The sequence below is a fragment of the Cervus canadensis genome, chromosome X (assembly GCF_019320065.1).
Source record: "Cervus canadensis isolate Bull #8, Minnesota chromosome X, ASM1932006v1, whole genome shotgun sequence".
In the NCBI taxonomy this organism is placed as follows: Eukaryota; Metazoa; Chordata; class Mammalia; order Artiodactyla; family Cervidae; genus Cervus; species Cervus canadensis.
Genome location: NC_057419.1, coordinates 144412166 through 144436129, shown reverse-complemented (window position 1 = coordinate 144436129; position 23964 = coordinate 144412166). Strand labels below are relative to the sequence as shown.

Sequence of the window (23964 nt, the reverse complement as noted above, 5' to 3'; positions counted from 1 at the left end):
TAAAAGACTGCAACTTGCGCCTAGGGACTGGAGAAATTTTTATTTATTTATTTATTTTTTCATTTATTTTTATTAGTTGGAGGCTAATTACTTTACAATATTGTAGTGGTTTTTGCCATACATTGACATGACACAGCCATGAATTTACATGTGTTTCCCACCCCAATCCCCCCTCCCGCCTCCCTCCCCATCCCATCCCTCTGGGTCTTCCCAGTGCACCAGCCCCGAGCACTTGTCAAAAGGTTGGAATCCATCAGTGTTCCATTAGTCATCTTCCTTTCCTTCCGCCCCTTCATCATCATCTTCATCTATTTCACCTTCATCCTCATCCTCTTCTTCATCAGTACCTTCCAATCCTTCTTTCTCTTCATCATCATCCTCATCTTCTTCTCCTTCCCCTTCCTCATCATCCATGTCAGGAACCAAGTAGTATTGTAATGAATTTGGCCAAATATCATCTTTGATGACCTCTCCTAACTCATCTGCACCTGCATCGGAATGATCAGTAAACCAGGTGAAGAAGCTTTCTGGTTCCTCATGCTGTCTCTTCCTGCTGGCTTTATTCTGTTTGACTTGATCTTTTCATCAAATCCTTTCCAGATTTCCAGTTGATTTCAGTGGACTTCGAAGATGGATCACCACTCTTATTCAGATGAAATTCCTTGGAGAGAATTTTATTTTCCAAGTAAGGGTTTTCATCAAAATAAAAAATCTATTCTGTAACCTGATGTAATGTCTTCAAATTCTGTCACTTCAACTCTTGTCAAATAACACAGCGCCTCTTCATACTCCTCCCCAAGCAGAGAAGACACTTGTGGATGGTTAACAAATGTTACCCCAAAATTTGGGATTTGGGCAATCAATTCCAACCTCTTCTGAAAAAAAAAAAAAAAGGTTGGCGGAGTTGGTAATATTTCTGTCCTACTTTCAAAAGTATTAAGTTCATTATGTTTCTATTTCATTTTATACTTCATCAATGTGTTCAATTGCTTCTTGCTGTTCTTTTTCTGAAGTCTCGGGGCCTCATCGCGGTTGGATTTGAGCTTCTTGGTACTGACTTTGGCTGCAGGCGCCAACCTGGTGCTGGTGCTCGGGGTTGGGGGCGGAGCAGGGAGGTGAGAAAGAGGGGAAGGCACAGGGGGCGGCCAGCGGCTTCCCCTTATGCCACAGACACGGGCTCTGGCGCTCTGTCTCTCGCTCGCTGTCCCTCCCCCTGACTTGCGCGCGCTGCCCTTGTGGCCTGACGACGAGGGAGGGGCTGGGGCTGCGTTCAGGGCCGCGGCCCGGCTCGTGCTTACAGAGGGGAGGCTGCGGCGGGCGGGCAGGCGGCTAGGCTCCCTCACTCTCCAGCTCGCTGCTCAGTCTCCCGAGCCACCTCCTCCTCCACATTCTCCTCAGGGTGAAAGGGGATGTATGGCTTTAAGAGTGGTACCAGAACCAGAAGTGAATGTTGCCCACTTTGCTAGCACAGATTCTGCCAGATAACCGCACCAAGTGTCCCTCCAAAGTTTAATATATGCCCCCCTCCAGCAGTGCACACAGCCACTGGTTTATTCATGACCTTCGTAAATTTAGCAAATCTGATGAGAAAAAATGATTTGTGGTTTGAGTATGCAGCTCCCAATTATTGATGGTGTGCATTAGAATTCCCTCCCATTTGGATTAAGTCAGGGATCAGGAAACTATGGCCTATGACCCGAATGCAGCCAGCCAGTAAACAGTATCAGAGCAGATTAGTTTACACATTGGTTAGGGCAGCTGTCCTGCCAAAAGTCTGGAGGCCAGGCAAGTTGCAATGGATCACTTAGCCTGCAGAGTAGGAACTATTTCCTGTCTGCCCTGTCACAGAAGAGCTTTCCAACGCTGCTTTTTGCCTATTTGAGTCCTCTGCTCCTTCACCAAGCGGGAGGTTAGCTACATTTGGGAATGTGGGCTTACAACTATTCTCTGCCCCAGCAGGCTTCACAGTCATCAGTGCATTTAGTCCCCACAAGCCCAAAAGAGACACGGTGCCACTTACCAGTTTTAAGAACCCGAAACTAAGGCTTCAGACTGAGGAACCGGAAGAGGCGGGGCCAGAGCCCCGGAACCTATAATTCGGCTCCCCTCCCCCACAATCACCTCTTCAACGACTGATCCTGTAGGAACCACGTGCCCTCTGTCCTCATTGGTGGGAGCCCTCAAAAAACGGGCACGTAGCACACACTGATTGGTGGGCTGTGGCACGCATGCACCCTGTTGTTAAGGGGTAGGATCTTGGCCCCCATTCCGAGGGCTTCTAGCCCTCCCACCTAGGGCTGTGAGGGTTGTGGAGTCTGCTGTGTTGAGAAATGAGCTCGTCCGACGACGATGAGGTATGTCTGACTGGGATCAGGTCTTGCCCCAGGGCACAGGGAGGGCAGCGGTGGGGACAGGACCCACATAGTGGGGTCCCCAGGGTGGTGTAGGCGACCATGGCCTGGGTAGAGTGGCCCAGATGAGGGCACTCCAAGGTGGTGAGGGTACAGCCATCTGGAGGTTTGGGGAGGAGGCCTGGGGACCGGGGAGGTCTAGGAGAGCAATTGCTGGAACATGTCTCTGGGTCTCCATGGGCTAACTTCACTGAACCAGCCCCCCTCAGACCTGGAGCCCTCCGACCTGTCCTCGGACGAGTTCCAGGAGACACCGCACATGAAGGTGGGCATCTTCTGCAAAGAAGGAGGCCAGCTCAAGGTGGGGGGCTTGGATGCTTCTGGAGGCAGGCCCCGACAGGCTGCCCTCAGCGGGCCTGGCGCTTGCCTGTGCTCCATCCAACATGTGCTAGCTGCCACCATGCATAGGCAGTTCACAAGAGAGTTCGACATCTCTTCTCCCAACAAGCCATCTAAGAAAGCGCCGAGCATGGGCAGTGGGAAGCGAGGGGGAAGGCCCGGCCACCTGCCCCAGGTCACCCCATGGAAGAAGGGCCCTCAGGAGAAATCGCTGGGTGGCGCTGTCTCCAAAGTCATCCTGGGGAGAAAGCCCCAGGCCTGCCTCTCAGGGGGTCCCCTGGCACTAGACAGCTTCCCTCCCATCTCGGGCCTGCCAGTCCTTGGCAGAACTGGGAAGTATTCCTTGGTCTCTTCGGGGGCCAGACAACCCAAGCAAAACACCGGGAAGCCACCAGGGGCCAGCAGGACCAAGGACTCTGACCTTTGCAACCGAGGCAAAGAGCCGGCCCCAAAGAGCCAAGTGAGTAGGCGACCCTCCCTTCCCCTCCCCTCCTCTCCCCTCCTCTCCCCTCCCTTCCCCCTCCAGGCACTCCACCCTGAAGCTTGCAAGGGATCTTTTTCTCTTTGAGGTTGTCATTAGGATGCCCAGTGGGGCTGGTGGAGGAGGGCACTGGCAGCCAGTGAGTACTGACTAATCCCTCAGTTGTTGGGCGGCTCCTGATTCCTGCTGCCTTCTTTGCAGTGGCCCTGAGCTTTCTCAGAGCCCCACTGCTCTCCCTGGCTGACTTCTGGAGAGCATTTTCAAGAGTTTAGATTTTTACTTTTTATCTGTTCCCTACCTTGCCCTGCCCACCCCCCACCCCCCCCCCCCGCACACACACACAAGATCTCAAGAGTTTAGCTTTTTACTTCTTATCTGCTCCCTGTCTCGCCCTGCCCCTACACACACACACACACACACACACACACACACACCCCAATGAGTCAGGAATGTGTGTTTTAGCTATCTTGCCCATCCAAGCATCATGGAGGATACAACATCCGAGACCTGGATACCAAGACCTCTCACATTCCAGGAAATTCACCTCTTTTGCCCATGGCCCAGGGAAGTGTCAAGCCCAGAGCATCTCCACCTTCAAGTGAGTCTCCAAAGTTTGGTTTCTAGGACAGAAGAGAACTCTTCTCAGACACTCCCAGGACCCCAGCCTTGTTCTCAGACCTCTCTGCCTACCCCAACAGTTCTCCCATAGGAGACAGTGAAGACAGGGCTGGATTGAAGCCAGGGCTCCCTGGAAGGCAGGCCCAGAGCTGCTGAGCAGAGCAGGGACAGCTTGACCACGGATGGGGGTGCTGCCTTGCTGCATACAGTGCTAGGCCCTTCCAGCTTGTCTTCTGGGCTTGGGAGTTGGATTTTATGTACTCTTTTAGGTTTCCAGAGGCCACTTTGTCTGCCCCGAGAGGAAATGAAGCAGCCACCAACTGGAGCACACAACTGCCTTCAAGTAATGCTCTCTTGTCTAGGCATCAGGGTCAGTGTCCAGGTTAAATATACTTATCTTGTCCCCGCCTCACCCCCGAGGTGGGAGACTATTTCCATTCCACTGGAGGACTCATTCTAGTGTAACCATGGGCTTTGGGATGTGGGGTCAGTACCAGGGAGGGATCTGGGGATGAACGGCAAAAGGGTGAGACCATACTAACAATTTATTCCCTGTCTGCTGGGCTAGTGTCCTGTGCTGCAGAGAGAAATTGACAACCTTAAAGATCAACTTGGTATGAATGGCTTCTGCCTGGGCAGAGGGAGACCAGGGCATCCTACTGCAGAATGTAGTTGGGGTAGGGGGCTGAGGGTATAGGCTGCTACTCAGGGATCAACATTCTTGTGGAAGGAGACTCTGCCAGACCTGACCCTGGAGCCTTCTGTGCATTTTTACCTCTCTCTGCCTACCTATCTACCTATCTCTCCATTAAAAAAAATATATTGTTTGAACCACATGTGCACTTTGCCTACAAGTCCTAGAGATCTTATTTTAGTTCATTTAGAGATACCACATTTATTTTCTCTAACTGCTGGTAGGCAGAGAGTAGACATGTTTTCACAGGATCTGAATGATTCCGATACATTTTGGAGTTTGAGAACTACTTGTGCATCTTGTTCTCATTTGGAGAAACATGTCTATTTTTAACCTGAGTGATGGGTGGATGGGTTAGTCACAGGGCTGGATATCAGGGTTTGGGGGGTTCCAGTTTCAGGGTTAGGCCTGTCCCATGAGAAAGAGGGGATTTCTGAATCCCTGTGCCTGGAATGCCTAGGTATGCCTTTCTCTGTTTCAGTGGCCTTGCAGTGCTTCATTGACAAGTTCCAGAGCCTTTGAAGTGAGTGGGACATGTTCTCCCCTTGCCCAATCTTGGTGTGAGTGGGCTGGGAGCTCCACCCTGACTCTGCTCCCTTTCACAGGCTGAACACAGCATCCCCCACATGGAAGCAGCTGGTGCCTCTTGAATCCAGAAGTTCCACACTGGGCCCCTTGTTGTCCTTGCCTGCTTCTCATCAGATGGCCCTGCCCTGCTGCCCTACCAGGGTGTCCCTCTTTCCTGAGGGTTAGCACAGCTTTTGCCCCTTACATGCTGCAGTTTTGAATTAAAGTACTTGTCAGATTTGGTGGTCTGCCTCCTTTATGTGGGGAAGCCTGGGTGGGCCCTAGTGGCCTGGGTCTGACTGGTGTGTGGCTCTTCTCGTATGTGTACCACACTGTTCTTCTCTCTCTTTTCTGAGCCTTGTGGTGTCCCCACCTCCCTCTCAGCAGGAACAAACTGCCTTCGCCCAGAGCCCAGCCACACTCCTCTCTCTGCACTTGGATCCAGGACGGGCACCCTGGCTGGTGGTTGGACAGCATATGCCAGAGTGTTTGCAGGAGGAGACACACACACACACACAGACATCAGCGCGGTTCGACGCCAGTTCAAAATGATCCTGTTGGGGCTCTGCTACATCTTAATTCAACACCCAGCTCAACAGACCTGCAAAGGAAACCAACAAATGCAACTGCAGCCGGGCTTTCTCATCAAAAACCGCCGGCCCTGCCGCAGGTGCACTTCCTGGAGAGGTGGAGATCACTGTGCCCAGAGTAACGAGGACGCACCACATACCTGGGCCTAGTGCCCCCCCCCATTCTCAGTTCTCTGTGGGGAACCCTTTCCCGTGGAGGCCCTGACTCTGCTCTGGCTCTGTGAGCAAGGGGCTGCCTCACGCTTCCCAGCACTCACGTGCCTCCTGCCACGCTTCCCCTGGCCACTGATCCAGAGCTGCCATGGCACCTGGACCCTGGTCGTCTGATGGAGGGGCCATCACGGGCCCACCATAGTGCCTGGCACATGCTAAAGGCAGTAGCTGCCTGCCAGGGCAAGAACTGGGGAGCCTGGAATTCAGCCACCTCCGAGAATGCTACAGGGGAGTTGGGCTAGCTGAAGAGTGACAGCAAAGGGTGGGAGGTGAGCAGGATGAAGGGGAAACGACTGACACAGGAAACGTTTACTTTGTCCTCTTGAAGGGCCCTCACCAGTCTGCAGGAAGTGGCACCTGGCCTTTCAGGACTCTCCGCATCTCCCTGTGGAGGCCATGTGGAGGGACGGGTGGCCCTGCTTGGCTTGAGTCCCAGGGCATCTTTCAGGTTCTGTGTGGATTTAGCTGTGTGCTCAGTCGTGTTGGACCCTTTGTGACCCCCATGGGCTGCAGTTTGCTAGGCTCCTCTGTCCCTGGGATTCTGCAGACAAGAATCCTGCAGTGGGTTGCCATTCCCTGCTCCAGGGGATCTTCTTGACCCAGGGATGAACCTGCATCTCCTGCATTGGCAGACAGGTTGTTTACCACTAGCACCACCAGGGGAGCTGCAGACCCTGCCCTCAGGGTCTGGGTTCTCATCCCTGCCTCTGTGGAATAGTAGAGGGGGCCTCACCGCAGGGCTGTGAGACACGACACCATGCCCTGGCTCCTGAGAAAAGGGCAGAGGGAATGACAAGTGTGAAAACAACACACAACCAAACTGGGCCCATGCCTGATCGAGGAACCTCCCTGCATGCTCCTCCTGGATCTGGAATATCTCTGTCTATGTCCCAAAGTGACCAAATCCTGCCTGTTTTTACCCCTTCCCTCACCCTCCACCTTGGGTTTCTATCTTTCAGCAAAATTCTGAACAGAACTGATGCCTATCTTGCGATACTTAACTTTTTGACTATTATATATTTCTTTGTCTATCCTTGCCTAGATTGTTGAGGGCATTACGTAGGTTTCCTTCCTTTTTCCATCCCTCCACAAAGTAAGTGGCTTACTTTGACCTTCTCTAGCTTTAGTTCCTCTAGTGTTGAAGGAAACCAGACTAGGTCACCCCAAAATATGCCTTTTTGACATGACAATTATTTTGAGTGGAGGGCAATTAGGAAGCAGTGAACCCAGCAAAGATCCTGTTTTCTGCCTAAAGGCAGGAAATAGTTCCCTCTTCCTGGAGACAGACTCTCACTGGCGCAGAGATGCACCAGGGAACCTGTAGTCTACACATTGCCGCACTAGGCCCTCTGGTTTGTGCACTCTCCACAGCTTCCACCCTGGGAACCCTAAACCTGCCTCCTCGCCCTGGTAATTCTCTACAAGTTTATTGCTCCTGGTAGACAAGGCTGTAAAAGCTGCACTTGTGAATTGATGCTTTGGATTGAGATGTTTTCCCATGCTATGTGAGGGTCATGTGTGTAAACTGTGCTTCCCTCTTGTTAATCTGTCTTGTTGTGAGGGTCCCAGCTACAAGCCCAGGACAGGTAAAGGGTGCTCTCCTCTACAGCGTCCTGTACTGAGACAGCAGAACGTCAGCAAGGGCCAAGTACCTGTCAAGTTTTGCTTCCAGGACAACCAAAGAAATCCATATCTACAAGGATCCTATTGAAACAGAACTTTATCAGCTAAGTTTAAACTTAATTTGTCCACTCAGCACATGTTTACCCAGCTCATACCACGTGCCAGGCCCAGCCCAGAACTGGAGTTTGAGCTTCACATGTGTGTGCATGCTCAGTCACTTCAGTCGGGTCTTACTCTCTGTGATCCCCTGGACTGTACTCCACCAGGCTCCTCCATCCATGGGATTCTCCAGGCAAGAATACTGGAGTGGGTTGCCATGCCCTTCTCCAGGGGATCTTCCCAACCCAGGGATCAAACCCACATCTCCCACGGCTCCTGCATTGGCAGGTAAATTCTTCACTTCTGAGCAACTGGGAAAGCCTGGTTTAGGATAACATTTAGAGATAGTTAGAGGATTTATCTGAAACCTGCAAAGACCAACTGAGGTCGCTGAGTATCTTCCTGTGCAAAGGCCGGCTTGCCTTGCAATGGCCTGGGCAGCCCTGCTGGGGTGGGCATCTCATGTGGATTTCTGTCCGGTGTGTCAAAGAGCCCAAGGTTACAGTTAGGCCCAGGGGGATCATTAACCCTCAAGCCTGTCCTTATATTTCTTGTCAGACTGTCCACACACACGGAGCTTCTCATGTGTCCCTGAGACTGGTTCTAATGCCCCACTGGTTAAATAGTGAGTTAAATAAAACCCTTGACATCTGCTCATTTACCTTCTCTGAGAATCACAAGCTGACCAGTTGAAGGGAAGATGTTGGACCAGCAGTTAGAAATGGACCTGAAGTTCTGAGGGCAGGGCTGAGTGCCAATGGCCAGCAGGCAGGATTCACGGGCATGAGACGGGAGGACCAGCCTGTGCTGTGTGCGCTGTCTAAACTTCACGACACCCACAAGCATGAACCCTTAATTGTTAACATTCATCCCCATCTTGCAGATGAGGAATTGGAATGAGGCAGGAGATGGGGAACTCACCCCAGAGCAGAGAACTGGGATCTGGACCCAGGCAGCCGCTTGTGAATCTTCACTCAGAACCAGTGGTTCACAGTCTGGTTCTGGGGCATCTTCAATGGTCATGCTGGCATCCAGTGGGGAGGGGCAGGGATGTGCCTGAAGCCTCTGTGATGCAGAATGCAGCCCCCACTGCAAAGGGTCCCCAGGCCCTGAATGCTGAGGGGAGAAAGACTCAGACTTGGAGGGACAGAGAGGGTGGCCTCCTCATCCACGCCCCACTCTCAGCACAGCCCCTCTCAGGTCTGCAACCCTCCACTTGCTTGTAATGCTTCCTTCAAGGCCAATACCTCCTCTGCATAATAACCTCCATGTTTCATTCACACTAAATTCTCAGCCTAATGGACACAAATAATAAATTGCTCGCCAAACAGCTGCTCACATTTACTGCATGATTTCTGACAGATCTGCGGCTCACTTTGAAGAATCCCAAGACTGTGACAGGGAAGGAGATGAGAAATTGTGACATTAACACACTGCAGGTTACATGGCACCGGGAAAGCATCGCCACGTTGAGCTCAGGAAACTGCAGAGCAGAGGACCCAAGGCCCGCATCCCGGCAGCCCTGACGGAGGCTAATTTTTCACTGTCCTTGAAGCTAATCAAGCCTGCAGAAATAGCATCACCAAATGGACTAAACGAGATTGTCAATGAACTCAAACAGATGGCTTAAAATTTCCAGGTGACTTCCAATATTAATTCAGAGAGACTGCTGGACCGGGCCCCAGGCCTGGGATGACGCTGACAGGGATGGCGCTGGAGGAAGACAGCAAAACGCATGGATCTTCAGGAGAGAAGATGAAGCAATGATCACAATGTTTCTTCTATCCCGGCAAGAATGCATGCATGCATGCATGCTAAGTCGCTTCAGTCATGCTTGACTCTTGGCTACCCTATGGACTGTAGCCCGCCAGGCTCCTCTGTCCAGAGGCTTTTCCAGGCGAGAATACCGGAGCGGGTCCTGGCAAGAATAGCATCGCCCAAGTTGATTCCACTCTGGAACACACTGAGGGCCCGATCACCCAGGAGGGGCCATCCGAGAGTGAGGCTTTGGGACCTGCTGCATGAGTGGGGTGACCACTCCAGGGCCGGGAGGGACAGGCAGCGGGGAGCCTTGGGCTGGGTCTGTCCTCCTGAGGACCACTGATTTTACACACCTCTGGAGACGGAAGGGCTGAAAGAACCTCAGTGGGTCCTGCAGAGGTCCTGGGCAGGTGGGTTCTACCAGGGACAGCAATGAAGCTGCCACAGGAGAAGCCCACATTGTTATGGACCAGTGGCTCCAAGTACCTGTGTGTCCAGCCCTGAGCTGGGCCTGTGAAGGAGCCAGAGCGGCTAAGGCCACTGCATCTTCCCTTCTGGAAGCTGCCAGAAGCTGCTAGTAATGCAGAACTCCGTAACTGAATAGGGAAGACCCAGGCTACCGTTACAGCAAAATGTGGGCTGGGTATTTGCTGAGCCTCCGGATGGATCATTCTTGGCTTAACTGGGCCCGTGCACAGGCTTGCAGAATCTGTGAGTGAGTGAAAGCTGGGGCCAGCCCAGTCCCCTTTCTTTTTTGCGTCTCCCATCAATACTCTCAACAGAGTGAGGTTTAACGTTGCTATTAGTAAACTCTGGAAGTATAATCAGTCCCCAGGCTGCTTGGACTCTGGGACAAAATGAAACTGAAATCCAGACCCCTTCAGTTAGATTCTACCCAGCTTTCTTGATTGGAAAATAAAATCCACCTGAACCAGTCATTACTAACAACAGGACAGTTGCCTTTATCAATATGTTCCACCAACTACGTGGTTGTTATGCCAACTGGGAGATTTGGCTTCACTGGAACAGGACTTACCACTTGGTTCCTAGACCTGGCAAAGGACAGTTAATGCTCTAATGCGGTGCTCCCCAACCTTTTTTGGCACCAGGGGTAAGTTTCATGGTAGACAGTTTTTCCATGGATGGAGTTGGGGGACGGTTTTAGGATGATTCAAGTGCATTACATTCACTGAGTTCATTGAGTAGGAGGCAGAGCTCAGGTGGTCCTGTGAGTGATGGAGAGTGGCTGTAAATGTAGACAGGTTCTCTCGATTGCCCGCCACTCACCTCCCACTGTGCAGCCTGGTTCCTAACAGGAACAGTACGGCTCTGTGGCCTGGGGGCCAGGGACCCCTGTTCTAAAGTGATGTTCTGAAAATGGGGTGCTGTTACCAGTGGGTCCAATTACCTGGACTTTCTTGGAAACGTGTATCTTTTCAACTGAGGGGTGCCCCCAAAGTCCTCCACATGCAGGCTGGGTGCCCCCACTGGACACGTGTGGTCGACCATCCCCTCTGTCCCCCTGAAGTCCAGTTTCTGGGGGGCAGGATCTGAGCCTGACATAAGGTAAGACATCGTAGCGACTTTGATGGGTGTTCCTTTCCCAGAATACCAAGCCATAAAACAGTCAGGAAAACTCTACAAAATGTGCCTTTTCCTTGGATGTTTAAATTGGCACTCTGAGCCCACAGAGACCACATAAGCAGACAGAGATCTCATGGCTATTGTTGTCACATAATTGAAGGAAGGATGCAAACCTCATCCTTGGTTCATCGGGCAGCGTCATCTCCAGGTCATCTGTGGGTCTGTTCAGGCCAATGATGTGCAGGGAGATGCTGGGATGTTCACAGCAGGCCTGGGAGGAAAGGGAACAGGGGTATGGGGGCCGCCTCCCACCCGGACCAGCCTGGGTGCTAAGTATGCCAGGAGACATGAGAGGCTCAGTGTAGGGAGGATGAAGCCCTTCAAGGGGAGTATCAGTAGAAGGCGAGGAGATGCCACTCTCCTCTGTCCCCTCCCTGGGCAAGCACTGGCCGGCAGGGCAGAAGACTGGGCTGCTGATGAGACATCCCCGCAGGTGGGTCACCAGCTCGTGCCTCCAGTCTGGACGTGGGCGTCTGAATTCTGTTGGTCAGAATATGCTGACTTTCTACTAAAACACGATCCCCCCAGTCCTGAGCCATCCGGGATGTCATAATTCCACTTATAGAGACTTGTCCCAGAGTTCACGGTAAAATCAGGGGGCTGCAGTTTTCTAGGTTTCAGGTCATCCCATCACTCCTAGGTTGGGGAGACTCTCGTGAAAGAGTTCACCAGGGAAACTGTTCCGTTTCTAGGCAATCTCTGGCTCCTAGCCTCCTGAACCGTGAGAAAAAAAAAAATGTCCTCTGTTTAAGCAGTTGGTGGCTTTAAAAATGTCCACTGTTTAAGCTGTTTAAGCAGTGGTCTCTGGTGGTTGTTACGGAGCCCAAGCTGACTGATACACCTGGTGCTTCTTTCCTGTGGCCTGGGAACCTGGGACCCTGGGACCCTTGCTTGGGCACCGTTTCCCCCTCGCTGCAAACTGCAGGCCGTGTGTCCTGTACTTCTGGACAGCAGGAGGTGTCAGCTCCCAGAGCCCTCTGGTGGCTGGGGAGCCAGGGCCAGGGCTGGTTGGCAGAGGCTGGAAAGTCCTTCTGAGGCAGCCCCGGGGGGACATGGGGACCCTGTCACCAGGCGGGGCAGGCAGGGCTGCGTCCACTCTCCTGGGCCCCAGCCTCTCTCCAGCTGAGTGGGCGGCAGAAGTTTTGGCATCAGGCCCTCCCCCCAACACTGGCACGATGCAGTTTGCTAACAGTTTGCTCTGCAAAGATGGGAAGTTAATGCAATGTAATGGGACATAATTAACCCTGCCTCTGTTTACTGCCTTGCTCACAGCACATGGGAGAGTCACAGCTCCACAAGGGGGTGGGGAGCTGGCTAGGTGGGAGAGCCGATGAATATATGCAGAGACTGTCCTGGCGCGGCTTCCTGCCTACCTTAGGGTAGTGGTAGGGCTTCACGGTGGGTAGACAGAGCCAGTGTAGGTGGGCAGCTCCATGACCGGCACACACGAGTCACTGATGGTGGCATAGGTGAGCCGCATACTGTACGGAGACCACCAGTGGGCGATGTGGGTCTTCAGGATTTCCTCTAAGGAAACAGACAAAACAGAGATGTGTGAAGGCATGAGTGAGGGCACTGGGGAGCTCCCCCGGGGACATTTCCCTCCTCACAGCCTCTGAGGAGGCCTCCCTGCACCCGGTGCACCTTCATTCCAGACATGCCTGGTCTGACCACTGAAGCCCAGTGCAGCAAACCCAATCAGTCCACCCCAATCAATCAAGGCCTGACCAAAGAGAGGCGAACCATCTAAAAACAACTCTCTTTTTTTTTTTGCACAAATTTGATCATGATTAGCCCAAAAAGTCCTTTCTGAGTTGACTTACTATTGTTCTGTTGTGGGTTATCACTTTAAGGGGATCAGAAAACCAGAACTAGAGGAGATCAATTCATCTAAAGCAGGGAGCACTCAGCAGAACCACGTGAGGATGTAACTATCTGGAGCTTGAATCTCAGAAAATCAAGAAGCAGGAGACGCTGAGGGCTCAGGCCTGCACACAGGGCCCTGGCACACAGCCGTGTCGGGGGAGATGCTCAAAGGCCGGTGGGCCCCTCACTGTGACAGGGGGCAATTGCATTCCATGCAGCAGAAACTCAGAACAGCCTCCCCTTCAGGGAGACTGAGATGGAAACAGCAATAAGCCCAGCCTCCACCGGGCGCTCTCACAGCTCCTCCCTGTCTCAGAGTCTTGGTTAACTAGAGCTCTGACTGGGGATGAGTCCCGTAGGATCTGACGTCTATTCCGGAAAGGAAGATCCCACCCAGTCTTCTGAACAAGCCGAGAGAGGGCACTTCCCAGGTGCCACTCATCAGAGTGCTGGGGTCCGAGAACCACCCCGGGGCTAAACAGCTCTGAGATGTGTTTTATTAACAAATTGCCCTGAATTTGTTTTTAAAATAATGGTCTGCACAGCTCTACAACCATGCAATGCAAGTCCCATTCACCAGTCATTATTCGGGGTAGACCATAAACCAGCTCTGAGAGCCTGCAGCAACAGAAAGGCAATCGCAATGCCTGAAATCACATGGAGAAACCAGAATGAGTGCATCAGACCCACAGGGGATGGCGAGAATCAGAATAAGGGCAAGGGAGGTGGCACCAGAGGTGGAGTCACAGAGGAGCCAGACGGCGAGGCTGGGAACTGGGCCAGCCTGGAGGCCTGGCCCTGCTGGCAGTGGACCCATCAACTGCAGGATGGAGACAGGGTCAGGGCTAAGGGGGATCAGGGCCACATCAGTCAGGGCTCTGCTGCAGGGGCCACAAAGGCATTCCACAGCCAAGTTTAGGGGCCCTGCAGCTCCTTGTCCCAGGGAGGCTGACCGATGGGCAGTCTGTCCCTCCATCACGGGCTCTACTGGCCTGGGGCGCAGTGAGAGGAACCCCAACATCCCGCCGGACCTGCAACAGCAGAGTTAGAAGTGACTCCCTTTATGAAGCGCTGGCCTCCCTCTAAATAAAGTCTCCCTGTGCCCCCACCTCCCACCCCCAGGTGCTTCCCTCTTGGTCTCCATCAGCCTGCAGATACCCCAACCCCTGTGACCCCCCCCCCCCCCGCTCCTGGGTGATTTTACCAATTAAGGCTTTCTCGCCGGGCCGGGTCGGGCCAGGCGCGGGGCGGGGGTGCGGCCAACAAGAAGGCGGGCGGCAGCGGCCCATTTGCGTGGAGGCGCCCGGCGCGCAGCAGACGACAACGGAGCCCCGAGGCGCCCGGCGCGGGCTCGAAGACCGGCCAGGCGCCACCCCGCGGCCGCCGGCCGCCCTCAGGGAGAGCAGGTGAGGCGTCCGCGGCGGGCACCGAGCGGAGCGGTCGGCAGGCAGCTCGCGGAGTTGGTGGGGGGGGGGTGCCCAGAGCCAGCTGCAAGCCCAAGTGTGGTGGTGCAGCCGCCTTCCCTGGTTTCCTGGGGAATCCGGGTCTGGTCCCGCAGTGTGAGAGCCCAACAGCCACGGGGGTCGCCCTGGGAGGGTGAACAGGGGAGGCGGGGGGCAGGTCACTGCATCACTGTCCGGGAAGGCAGGGCTCTGAGAGTAGGACGTTGTGTGGGGTCAGGGCGAGAGGCCACCTGGAAAGACACCTTGCAACCAATATGCCCCCAGGAGGGAGGTAGACCATGGGTTCCTCCCTGACATCAGTGCTCTGGGCAGTGGCTACGTTGGTTAGGGGTGTGGGGCTGGCTTCCGGGCCGCTGCGCTCCACTGGGAGGAGGGCACACGGGGTTGGCCAGGCCAGAGTCGAGGCTGGGCCCTGTCCCAGGTTGGCTTTGAGCTGGATGTTCACTGCCAGGCAGGATGTGAAGGCCAGCCCCCACACTCCCCCAGATTCCTGAGCCAAGAGGAGTAGGTGACTCACCTACTGGCCGCTGGGAGACCCACCTGCACGGGCTCCTAGCAGCGCATTCAAGGTGAGAACTCAGCACTGGAGCACTGTCAGCCTGCCTGCCACACCTGGGCTTGGGCAGCCTCTCCAGCCACCCTGTGCCTCTTTCACCAGCGGTGGGAGGGCCTGGCTTGGGGTCTGAGGGCAGGAGTGGGGGTGGGAGGCGGGGTGTGTCTAACAATATCCAAGAAATCGACTCCAAATAAGGGAAAATATGAAAGAGCTGGATTTCGGCTTCCAGGGACTGCCCGATCTGGGGGCTTTGGGATGGGGCGCCACCTGGTGGTGATACTATGTCCCCTGGGGACAAGAACTCGTTACAGCCCCATCTCTTATCACCCCCCAAATAGGGAAGAAGCCTAAGGCTGGAAGCCAGGGCTTCTGTCCCCCTTTCTGCTGGAGTTGGCTGCTGGTTACTGACGCTGACTCAGTTTCCCTGCTCTCTGAAGATTAAGAAATGAACACAGATAACCCAACTGGATGGCACTTGTCGAGTGACAATGAATTCTCAGTGTGATTCTCTCCTTGGGGGACTGGCTCTTCAGGGGGGCAGGGGGATCAGAAGGATGGCTCTCATCTCTGCTTGGATGGGGCCTGCTAGGGAGGAGTCTGCACGGGTCCCCCTCTACTGCGGGTCCCCCTCTACTGCTGTCCCTCCCACCTCCATCCCAGTCCCCAGACACCATGGTGTGGAGTTTTGCACAGGTGTGTCTAAAGTGGTCAGGCCTTTAGACTGAAAAATGTCACTGGTGAGCAAAAACCAGTGTGGGGTGCCAGGCAGCCCCAAAGCGAGCATGCTGGAGGCCAGGCGCTGACTGCAGCCCTACTGTGGGTGACACAGTCCCCAGGGCTGTGAGAGTCGGCCTTATTTGGGCATGCTGACCTAGGGGCTCCTTTCCCACTGGTCTTTAGCAGAGAACTTAGGTACTGCTAGTTGGCAGCTCAATCTATGAGCCAAGCAGGAGGGATAGAGACATGCCTTTCTGGAAGAAAAAAAAAAAAATGTGAAGAAGGGAACATTCTGCAGAGAAGTACACAGGACCGAGGGAAGTGAGTCCACTCTGGGGACGAAGCCACAGGTAGGCTGGCTTCTCTGGACTGAAGAGGGTGGCAGTGACTGTCCCCGACAGGCCTCTTGCCTCTGTGCCTTTGCTGGTCTTAGTATCCCCACAGTGAACACCCCCCATAGTCTCCAGTTATCTACAAGAAAATGTATTTTGAGTGAATAGGTCCCCAGTGCCCTGAAGACAATCCTGGCTCCACAGCAGGCCCCGGCTGCCTTCCATGGTTTGCCTGCTTCAGTCCCCTGGCCCCCTGTCCGGGAGGCCCCTCTGCGCTCCCATGACCCTGAAGCCCACTAAGACCCAGGTGCTCAGAGCACATTATCGGAAGCCCCGGGCAGGTCCCTCTGGCAGCCTCCTGGGTCACGCTGGGCTCAGGGGCCGTCCCAGTCACGGAGGGGAAGCCCCTCGCGCCTCGAGTGGACTGCCGGTGGGTGAGGCAGGCACCCGCCATCTCTGCATGCATCGCATCACTGGGCGCCCCGTGCCAGTGCCCATTGGCATGCCCGGGCCCCTTCCAAGGCTGCTGGCTCCTGGAGCGCCAGTGGCCTCCTGGCCCAGTGCCCCATTTCCTCCGGGGTGCAGCGGGGAGGGAGGGAAGCAGTGGGGACCTGCGGGTTCAGACCAGGGTCCCGCAGAGCGGGAAGGCGTGCTGGGGCAGGGGGTCTGGGGGGCGGCTTAGGGTCGGGAGGCTACGGGCTTCCCAGGCGTGGCGCGCGCGCGCCCAGCAGCGCCTAGTCTGGACCCACGCTCTCCAAGGTCTCGCCCCTTCGGATCGGGCCCTTTCTCTTGGCTGCCGGCGAGGCGGCCGGCTGGGGCGCGGACAGGGACCCCCGAGCGCTGGAGGTCGGGGGAGAGGGGGCGGCGGGGACAGAGCGGAGTCCACGTGACTCAGGGAGGGCGAGCCACCCCCCGCAGGGGCCTTGGGGAAGGAAAGTCCCTTGTATGGTGTGCCCGCTGCAGACCAAGCGGTCCCCGCTCTAGACGTTGCTTAGCCTTTCATCGCTGCAGCGTTTCCTACAGCGCGGGAGGGAGACCTCTGCATTTCCTCGCAGCTTCGCCCGCTCCGGGTCCCACCGACCCTTCCTGGTGCCTGGGGGTCGGGTCAACGCTCTGGGGCGGGGGGACTCAGGGGGGCATTCCAACGGGTGGGGCGGGGCGGGGCGGGTGCGGCCCCGAAGCCCCACCCGCAGCCCCGCCCCGCCGAGGCCCCGCCCCCCCATACTCTGAATACTGTGCAATCAACATTTTGTGTCAACTCATGAAACTCCTCTGTACTTCCAGGACCTTACAGATTCTAAATTCTCTCACATCAATATTCATTCCACTTGTGGTTTGTGAGAAGACAGTCAGTTCTATAGGTAAGTTTGTTTAATTAGGTACAAAAGTAGGAACTAAAAAGGCCATACATTGAGAGATTGTCTGTTAAAGATGCAAGTAAGTGCCAGCTGGGTGTATTTTAAAGAGCTTGATAGATTAATGTGTGCAGGAGACCATCAGCTTGTCATTCACGCATGCTGAGAGACTTAACAAGGGCCACATAGTAAGAGATATGTCACGGGAATGTCGACACAGGTCAGGGCCTAGGGCACAGGTGAGGTCGCAGGTGTGGAGCCTCACTTCACAACCGTGACACTGAGTGGTGATTTGCAAGACTAACTCCATGTGACTCCACGTCAAAGACAGGAGGACATCCCACGTAACTAAGTGACGCCAGACCCTTATGGCAATGCTAACAACTCTTGTGACGGGGAAGTCCTAACGTGTTTAATGCACGTGCTCCACCTGTGTTCGGGAATTAAACTGTACAGATTTCATGACTGGAGAACAGACTGGAGCCAATTACAGCTCCCTTTAGGAAGACACCTCAGCAACTGCTGTGGAGGCAAATTCAGTGTCTGAGGGGCACAGTGTTGGGCCGTAATGTCGGGGCAGGGCTGAACCTCTGTGACAGCACTGGTCTTGAGTACACTAATACCTGTAATATATTAAACATGCTCATGTGTCAGTAGCTACTGGTAAGACGATGGTCTCCACTTACATTTTTGTACCTACAACCCGACAGGAAGTGTATTAGAACTGTATCTGGAACAGAAGCAGGAGAGATGTGGGTTTCTGTGGTATTAATGACTCTGGCCAGTTGGTGCCTGTACTGTAATAACTGCTAATGTTCTGAACATAGCTCTGCTGAGGAGTTTATGTCTCACCTTGATAGAAAGTGGCTACCTTCCAGAAATTACTTCCACAGGAGAAAATTCTATTAGAAAATATTTTGCCTTGAGATTACTTAAAATGTGATCAAGCTTAATGCAAACCCTATAAACCATACCAAAAAATGTGTTACAATAAAGGATCACTCAATTCTAACTGAAGTTAAAAAGTACATTTATTTAGAATGTGGGCAAGATTTCAATATAAAAGAAAAGAGTATTAGAAATAAAAATAAAACTACAAAATTTTCAAACCTTTAACATACATAATTTAGAGATAGCAAGGTGTTTATTTGCATCATTTTATTTGCAGCTAAAGTTCCATTAACAGTGTTGTGAAAACATTTAAAAACCTGGAAAATGAATCATAAAACCTAATATGGGCTCTTAAAAGTCATATAATATAAAACATAATTTATGTTTCCTCAGAATAAAATTACACACCTTAATAAGATACAACCTATTTAATATATTTGTCTTCCTGCTTAAAAACGCTTGTCCCAAAGAAAGGAGCTGAACAAGGACATCTGAAGGAACAGGGCCGAGGGCAGGCCTATGAGGCTCCTGGCACCAGTGCAGGTGTGTCAGTTAAATTTATATGTAGCCGTGTTGAGGAAAACAGCTTCCCACAGCAGTGCGGATCAGTGCCAACACTCAACAAGGGCCCCACATTAAGAAGAAGAGCCCCAGGTGCCTGATGCCCCGCCATAGAAAACCAGCCACTCCCTTATCCTACAGGGCATGTGCCAGGCCCTGCAGCCCAGGCAACTGCCTGTGGCAGGACGATGCGGCTGCTCTCAGGTTGTAGACGCGAGGAGAGGCCTGCAAGGACACCCACAGATGACTCAGGCAAGCTTTACACCAAGTCTTCCTTCCACAAAGAAAGGCAGCGCAGAATGGGCATTCAGATCTCAACATGGAGGGTGGGACAGAGCCTGGAAAGATGTAAGAGCACCTACTCTAGAACAGCCTACGAAATTCAATGGGCCTCTCAGTGGTTCTATCACTAACCTCATTCCTGCTTGCATCAGGTGCTTGCAGCCTGGCTTTAAGAGCTCACACCCAGAGGAGGGAGAGAGCAGGAGGGTGTCCACCATAGCCCCGGAGTCCTGCAGGACTGGGGTCCCTCTGCTCTGAGGGTCCCTTGGTGCCGGGGTCCCTCTGTTCTGCATCCCTCCAGGGCAGGGTCTCACCATCCTGGGGGGCCTTGGTGCTGGGGTCTCAAGTGGTATGGCTGCCATGGAGACCTGGGCTGTGTGTAGCTGCAGTAGCACTTAATTTAATCCTTGTAGAGGTGGATGGCAAGTGCCTGTGTGTAGCTGACAATATTCATATGAGTCTTTGCTTTTTCTTTTAATTTGGATTGGGGGGGTTGTGACTCCTTTCCCATTTTTTATCATTACATTGTTTTCTTTTTCCATCATGACTCTTGTGTAGAGAACACAGTACCATTTTCTGCTACTAGTTTATGTTAATATTAGTTTTTGCTTTTGCTTTTAATTTGGATAGAGAGAATCTATTATTTTCTTTCCCATTTTTTATCCTTATTTTTTTTTCTTTTTCCATTATGACTCTTTGTAGAGGACACAGTACATTTTCTGTTACAAATTAATGTTATGGATTCCCTGGTGGCTCAGTTGGTAAAGAATCTGCTTGCAATGTGGGTGACATGGGTTCAATTCCTGGGTTGGGAAGACCTCCTGGAGAAGGGAATGGCAACCCACTCCAGTAATCTTGCCTGGATAATTCCATGGACAGAGGGGTCTGGTGGGCTACAGTCCATCAGATAGAAAAGACTTGAAAACAACTGAGCAACTTTCACTTTTCAATTTATGTTAAAGTTATTTTTAACTTTTTCCTGTCTTATTCGTGTGGTGGACAGATGTTTCTTCCTTTCGTTCCCCCTACCTTGATTCCTTCTTGCCTTTCCTAGAGCTGTTTGTGGGGTGGGCACAGACCTCTGTGGCTCTTGTGTGTCCTCATGTCCAAGGGTCCAGCTTGGGTGTCGTGGAGCCCAGGCTGTTGAACCCACAGGGCGCTTCCACCCAGGGACTGCCTGAGAAGAGGGTGAGGCTGGACTCTGCAGGAACAGCCCCCCAAGACCACAATCTGGACCCGGGCTCTGTGCTCCACGTCACCAGTGACCCAGGAGACCCTGTTCCCAGAAGCAGGGCTTCAACCCCAGCAGCACCAACACTGTTGATTTCACAGTGGACAATGTGGCCCTCAGTTGGGCGTCCTCAGTACATGCCCAGGCCTGAGCAGGGGGCTGCGTTCTGTGCCCAGCACAGGTAACCAACCTCTGTGTGCAGGTGCTGAGCATCACGAAGCAGCTGGATGCCCGCGTGAGGACCTTCGGATGGCGCACACAGAGGAGGGCGCCAAGAGGAACCTGCACTCTGGCCACATGGTGTACACGACGGCCCTCATGGAGGTTGGGGCGGGGACAGGGGGTCTGCCAGTCAGGGACACCCACGTCTGGTCCAAGCAGGAGGGGTGGGCCTCTGAGGGGATGGGCACATGTCCACTCAGATGGACATATGGTCACTCCAGGCAGGAGAGGCAGACCTCTAAGGGAACAACACAGGTTCACTCCAGTTAGAAGATGCTGACCTCTAAGGGAATGGACACACATCCACTCAGATGGACACACGTCCACTCAGATGGACACACAGTCACTCCAGGCAGGAGAGGCTGACCTTTAAGGGGACAACACAGGTCCACTCCAGGTGGGAGAGGGCTGACCTCTGGCATCAGTCACTCAGAATTCCCGACCAACATGCATTTCTGAACTCACACCTGTAACCCTGGCCTCTGGGGTGTCTCCCAGAATTTGGCTAAACCAGACCCTGATATGTCTTTTCCTGTGTCCAGTTTTGGGGTGTCCAGTCCATTCTCTCAGCTGCTGGCCAAGTCACTTAATGTTTCACTCTGGCCTCGGACCCCGGTGCCCCCACCACAGAACCTAACGACCCTTGGGGTCTGGAGGTTCCGTCCTGGGCCTCAGTGTGCATGTACCCTGCTGGCCTCGCACAGTCACTGCAGTACAGACTTCACACAATATTATAAGCAGTGCTATCTGCTGCTGTGCACACACACACACATCCATGCACACACAGACCCTGAACACATGCACAGATGCGTGTTCACTTGTACCTACTGGAGTGTGTACATACACACACAAACACCAGAGCAATGCCACAGCTCCCCACTGCTACTCAGGCGCCATGCTCTATGTCTTTATGTTTTTGTGTGTCAGGACCCCCCAACCCATCTGTAGAGTGGCTGTGCTGGGGGAGGTCCCCACCCACTCCCCTCTGTCTCTCACTACAAGGCCCTTCTCCTCCATCCCTGCCCAAAACGCCCTCACGGAGATCTCAGAGTGGCTGGAGAACCACTCCCAGGAGGTGGTTATCCTGGAGTGCAGGAACTTCGAGGGAATGATGGAGGACCTGCACGAGTACCTGATGGGCTGCATCAAGAACATCTTTGGGAACATGCTGTGTCCCCATGGGGTAAGCAGGGGCCACAGGCTCCCCATGCTCTTGGCAGCGGGGACAATGGGAGCACTAGGCTTCACTGTAATCAGACTATCCTCTCGCTGCGTGAGGCTGATTCAGGCAGCAGGTGATGCTGCTCACGGAACCCCAGTAATCCACCCACCACTGTCTCCACTCAAACACTCCAACAAACAGCCCATCACTGGTCACAGTCACCCCCAATAATCTACCCTGCCCGGTCTCTATTCAGACACCCTCAAAATCCATCAATCACGCCTCAAGATGCCCCAGTAATCCACCCACCATTTCCTATCAGAAACCCCAATAATCCATCCACCTCTGTTTCCACTCAGGCACCCCAATAATCGACCCATCACAACTGAAGACACCCAAGCAATCTACCCACCACTGTCTCCACTCAAACACCCCAAAAATCTACCAATCACTGCTCAAGACACCCCAATAACCCACCTATCACTATCTCCACTCAGACACCCCAGTAATCTATCCACTAGTCTCTCTACTCAGACATGCCAATAATCCACCCATGACTGTCTCTTCTCACAGAAAACCCAATAACCAGCCCATCACTGCTCATAGACCCTCCAATAATCCAGACGTCACTGTAGCTTCTCAACCACCACCAATAACTGACACATTGTGTTACAAGGCACCCCAACAACCCCTTTGAACATGTCTCATGGGCACCTGGGTGATTCTCCCCACAGGAGATGCCGACTCTGCGCCAGCTGTGGTCCCAGGGCCAGCAGGTCATCCTGTCATACAAGGACGAGGCATCCATGAGTCAGCATGCAGAACTGTGGCCCAGTATCCCCTACTGGTGGGGGAACCAAGTGAAGCCCCGAGACCTTGTCCACTGCCTGGAGCACATGAAGAGCTGCAGCCACCCAGGTGAGTGCCACCTTCACACCAGGACACCTGGTCATATGCATGTCCTTGCGCATGGGGCTGGCTTTGTGTTCAAGTGGAGAAATGGAACAGGATGTATTAGGGGACATTATTCTGTTCACCACATGGGGACCAGGGCGTGGACATCCTTGGGGACGTCGTTGCTGTGTCCACCACAGGGGGTCAGGATGTAGACAGGATGTGAACATCCATGTGGACGTTATTGTGTCCACCACACGGGGTCAGGACGTGGACATCTCTGGGGTCACTGTCCAGCCCGCCTGCCCTCTGTAACAGGAGAAATTCATGAGTCAACACCCCTGTGAGCCCCTGCTGTCTGAACTTTGGTCTCTGTCAGACATCTGAATCTCTGACTGCTGTGGAGGCCAGAGTCTGGGTGGGTGATGATACAGCCTGGTGACTGTGTGGGCAGGTGACCCCATGGGTTACTGGTCACATGGGCGAGAGGCACTGTGGGTTGGTGACGGTGTGGGTGGGTGACTATGTGGGTGGGTGACCAGTTTGAGTTGCTGACTTCAGGGTGCGTTACCATGTGAGTTGCTGACCCAGTGAGTGGGTGATCACGTGGGCTGGTGATGGTGTGTATCGGTAATCATGTGGACAGGTGACCACATGACCTCGCAGGTTAGTGACCCCATGGGTGGGTGACCACGTGGGTTGGTGGCTACTTGGAGGGATCACCGCATGGGGTAGTGACCCCGTGGGTGGGTGACCATGTGAGTTGGTGACCACATGGTTTGGTTGGCCACATCACTCCGTGGGTTACAGACTGCACATGTGCGCATGGGTGTGGGGCCAGTGCCCGGGGTCGGCTGCCGGCTGTACCAAAACCATCGCAGGTGACTTCATCTGGGCCTAAGGGTTTGTTGGCAACGTCATCAGGTTGAACCAGAAGCTGCTTCGGGGCTGACAGACGGCGCTTGTGTGGAGCTGGGCATCGCGTAGGCTGCATCTCAGTACGTCCTGTGATGTTAAAGGCCTGAACTGGAAGCCGCCACGGGGCTGATGGACTGCACGCTGAGGAACTGGGCATTGCAGAGGCCGCTCCTCGTTCGCATCCTGTGACGTCACTGGGCTGAACCGGAAGCTGCTTCGGGGCTGACAGACGGCCCGTGGGTGGAGCTGCGTATCACGGAGGCTGCGTCTCAGTCACGTCCTGTTACGTCACCAGCCTAAACCGGAAGCCGCTTCGGGGCTGACGGCCAGCGCATTTAGGAGCTGGGCCTTGCGGAGGCTTCTCACTCCTGTCCTGTGAGGCTGGTCATCCGTCCGCCTGTCCACTGAATGTGGGTGACTGCAGAGGTGGGGCCAGGTGGCGGGGTCCATGGTCTCCTCGGTCCTCCGTGTGTC

The 23964-nt window shown here is 53.7% G+C and overlaps 1 protein-coding gene and 2 pseudogenes across 2 annotated transcripts; 2 read left to right on the top strand and 1 right to left on the bottom strand.

Moving 5' to 3' along the window:
- Positions 1–243: 243 nt before the first annotated feature.
- LOC122435786 lies at positions 244–2168 on the bottom strand (annotated as a pseudogene).
- On the top strand, positions 2133–5348 carry LOC122435301 (uncharacterized protein CXorf49 homolog). 2 transcript variants are annotated; one of them, XM_043459380.1, is made up of 7 exons: positions 2133–2354; positions 3114–3210; positions 3694–3829; positions 4119–4192; positions 4418–4463; positions 5025–5066; positions 5149–5348. In XM_043459380.1, the coding sequence occupies exons 1-6, from the start codon at positions 2350–2352 to the stop codon at positions 5063–5065; spliced, it is 399 nt and encodes a 132-aa protein (XP_043315315.1). In that variant the 5' UTR covers positions 2133–2349; the 3' UTR covers position 5066; positions 5149–5348. The 2 variants fall into 2 exon arrangements, with proteins under 2 accessions (XP_043315315.1, XP_043315314.1); XM_043459379.1 differs by having other exon boundaries at positions 4119–4219.
- A 13621-nt stretch (positions 5349–18969) lies between these two features.
- LOC122435785 lies at positions 18970–23524 on the top strand (annotated as a pseudogene).
- The last annotated feature ends 440 nt before the right edge of the window (positions 23525–23964 follow it).

Bases quoted from the DNA above. Each gene is read 5' to 3' on its own strand.
- LOC122435301 (XM_043459379.1), top strand. The intron at 3,211-3,693 runs GTGAGTAGGCGA...TGTGTGTTTTAG, and splicing joins AGCCGGCCCCAAAGAGCCAA to CTATCTTGCCCATCCAAGCA. The intron at 4,220-4,417 runs GTCAGTGTCCAG...CTGCTGGGCTAG, and splicing joins TCTCTTGTCTAGGCATCAGG to TGTCCTGTGCTGCAGAGAGA.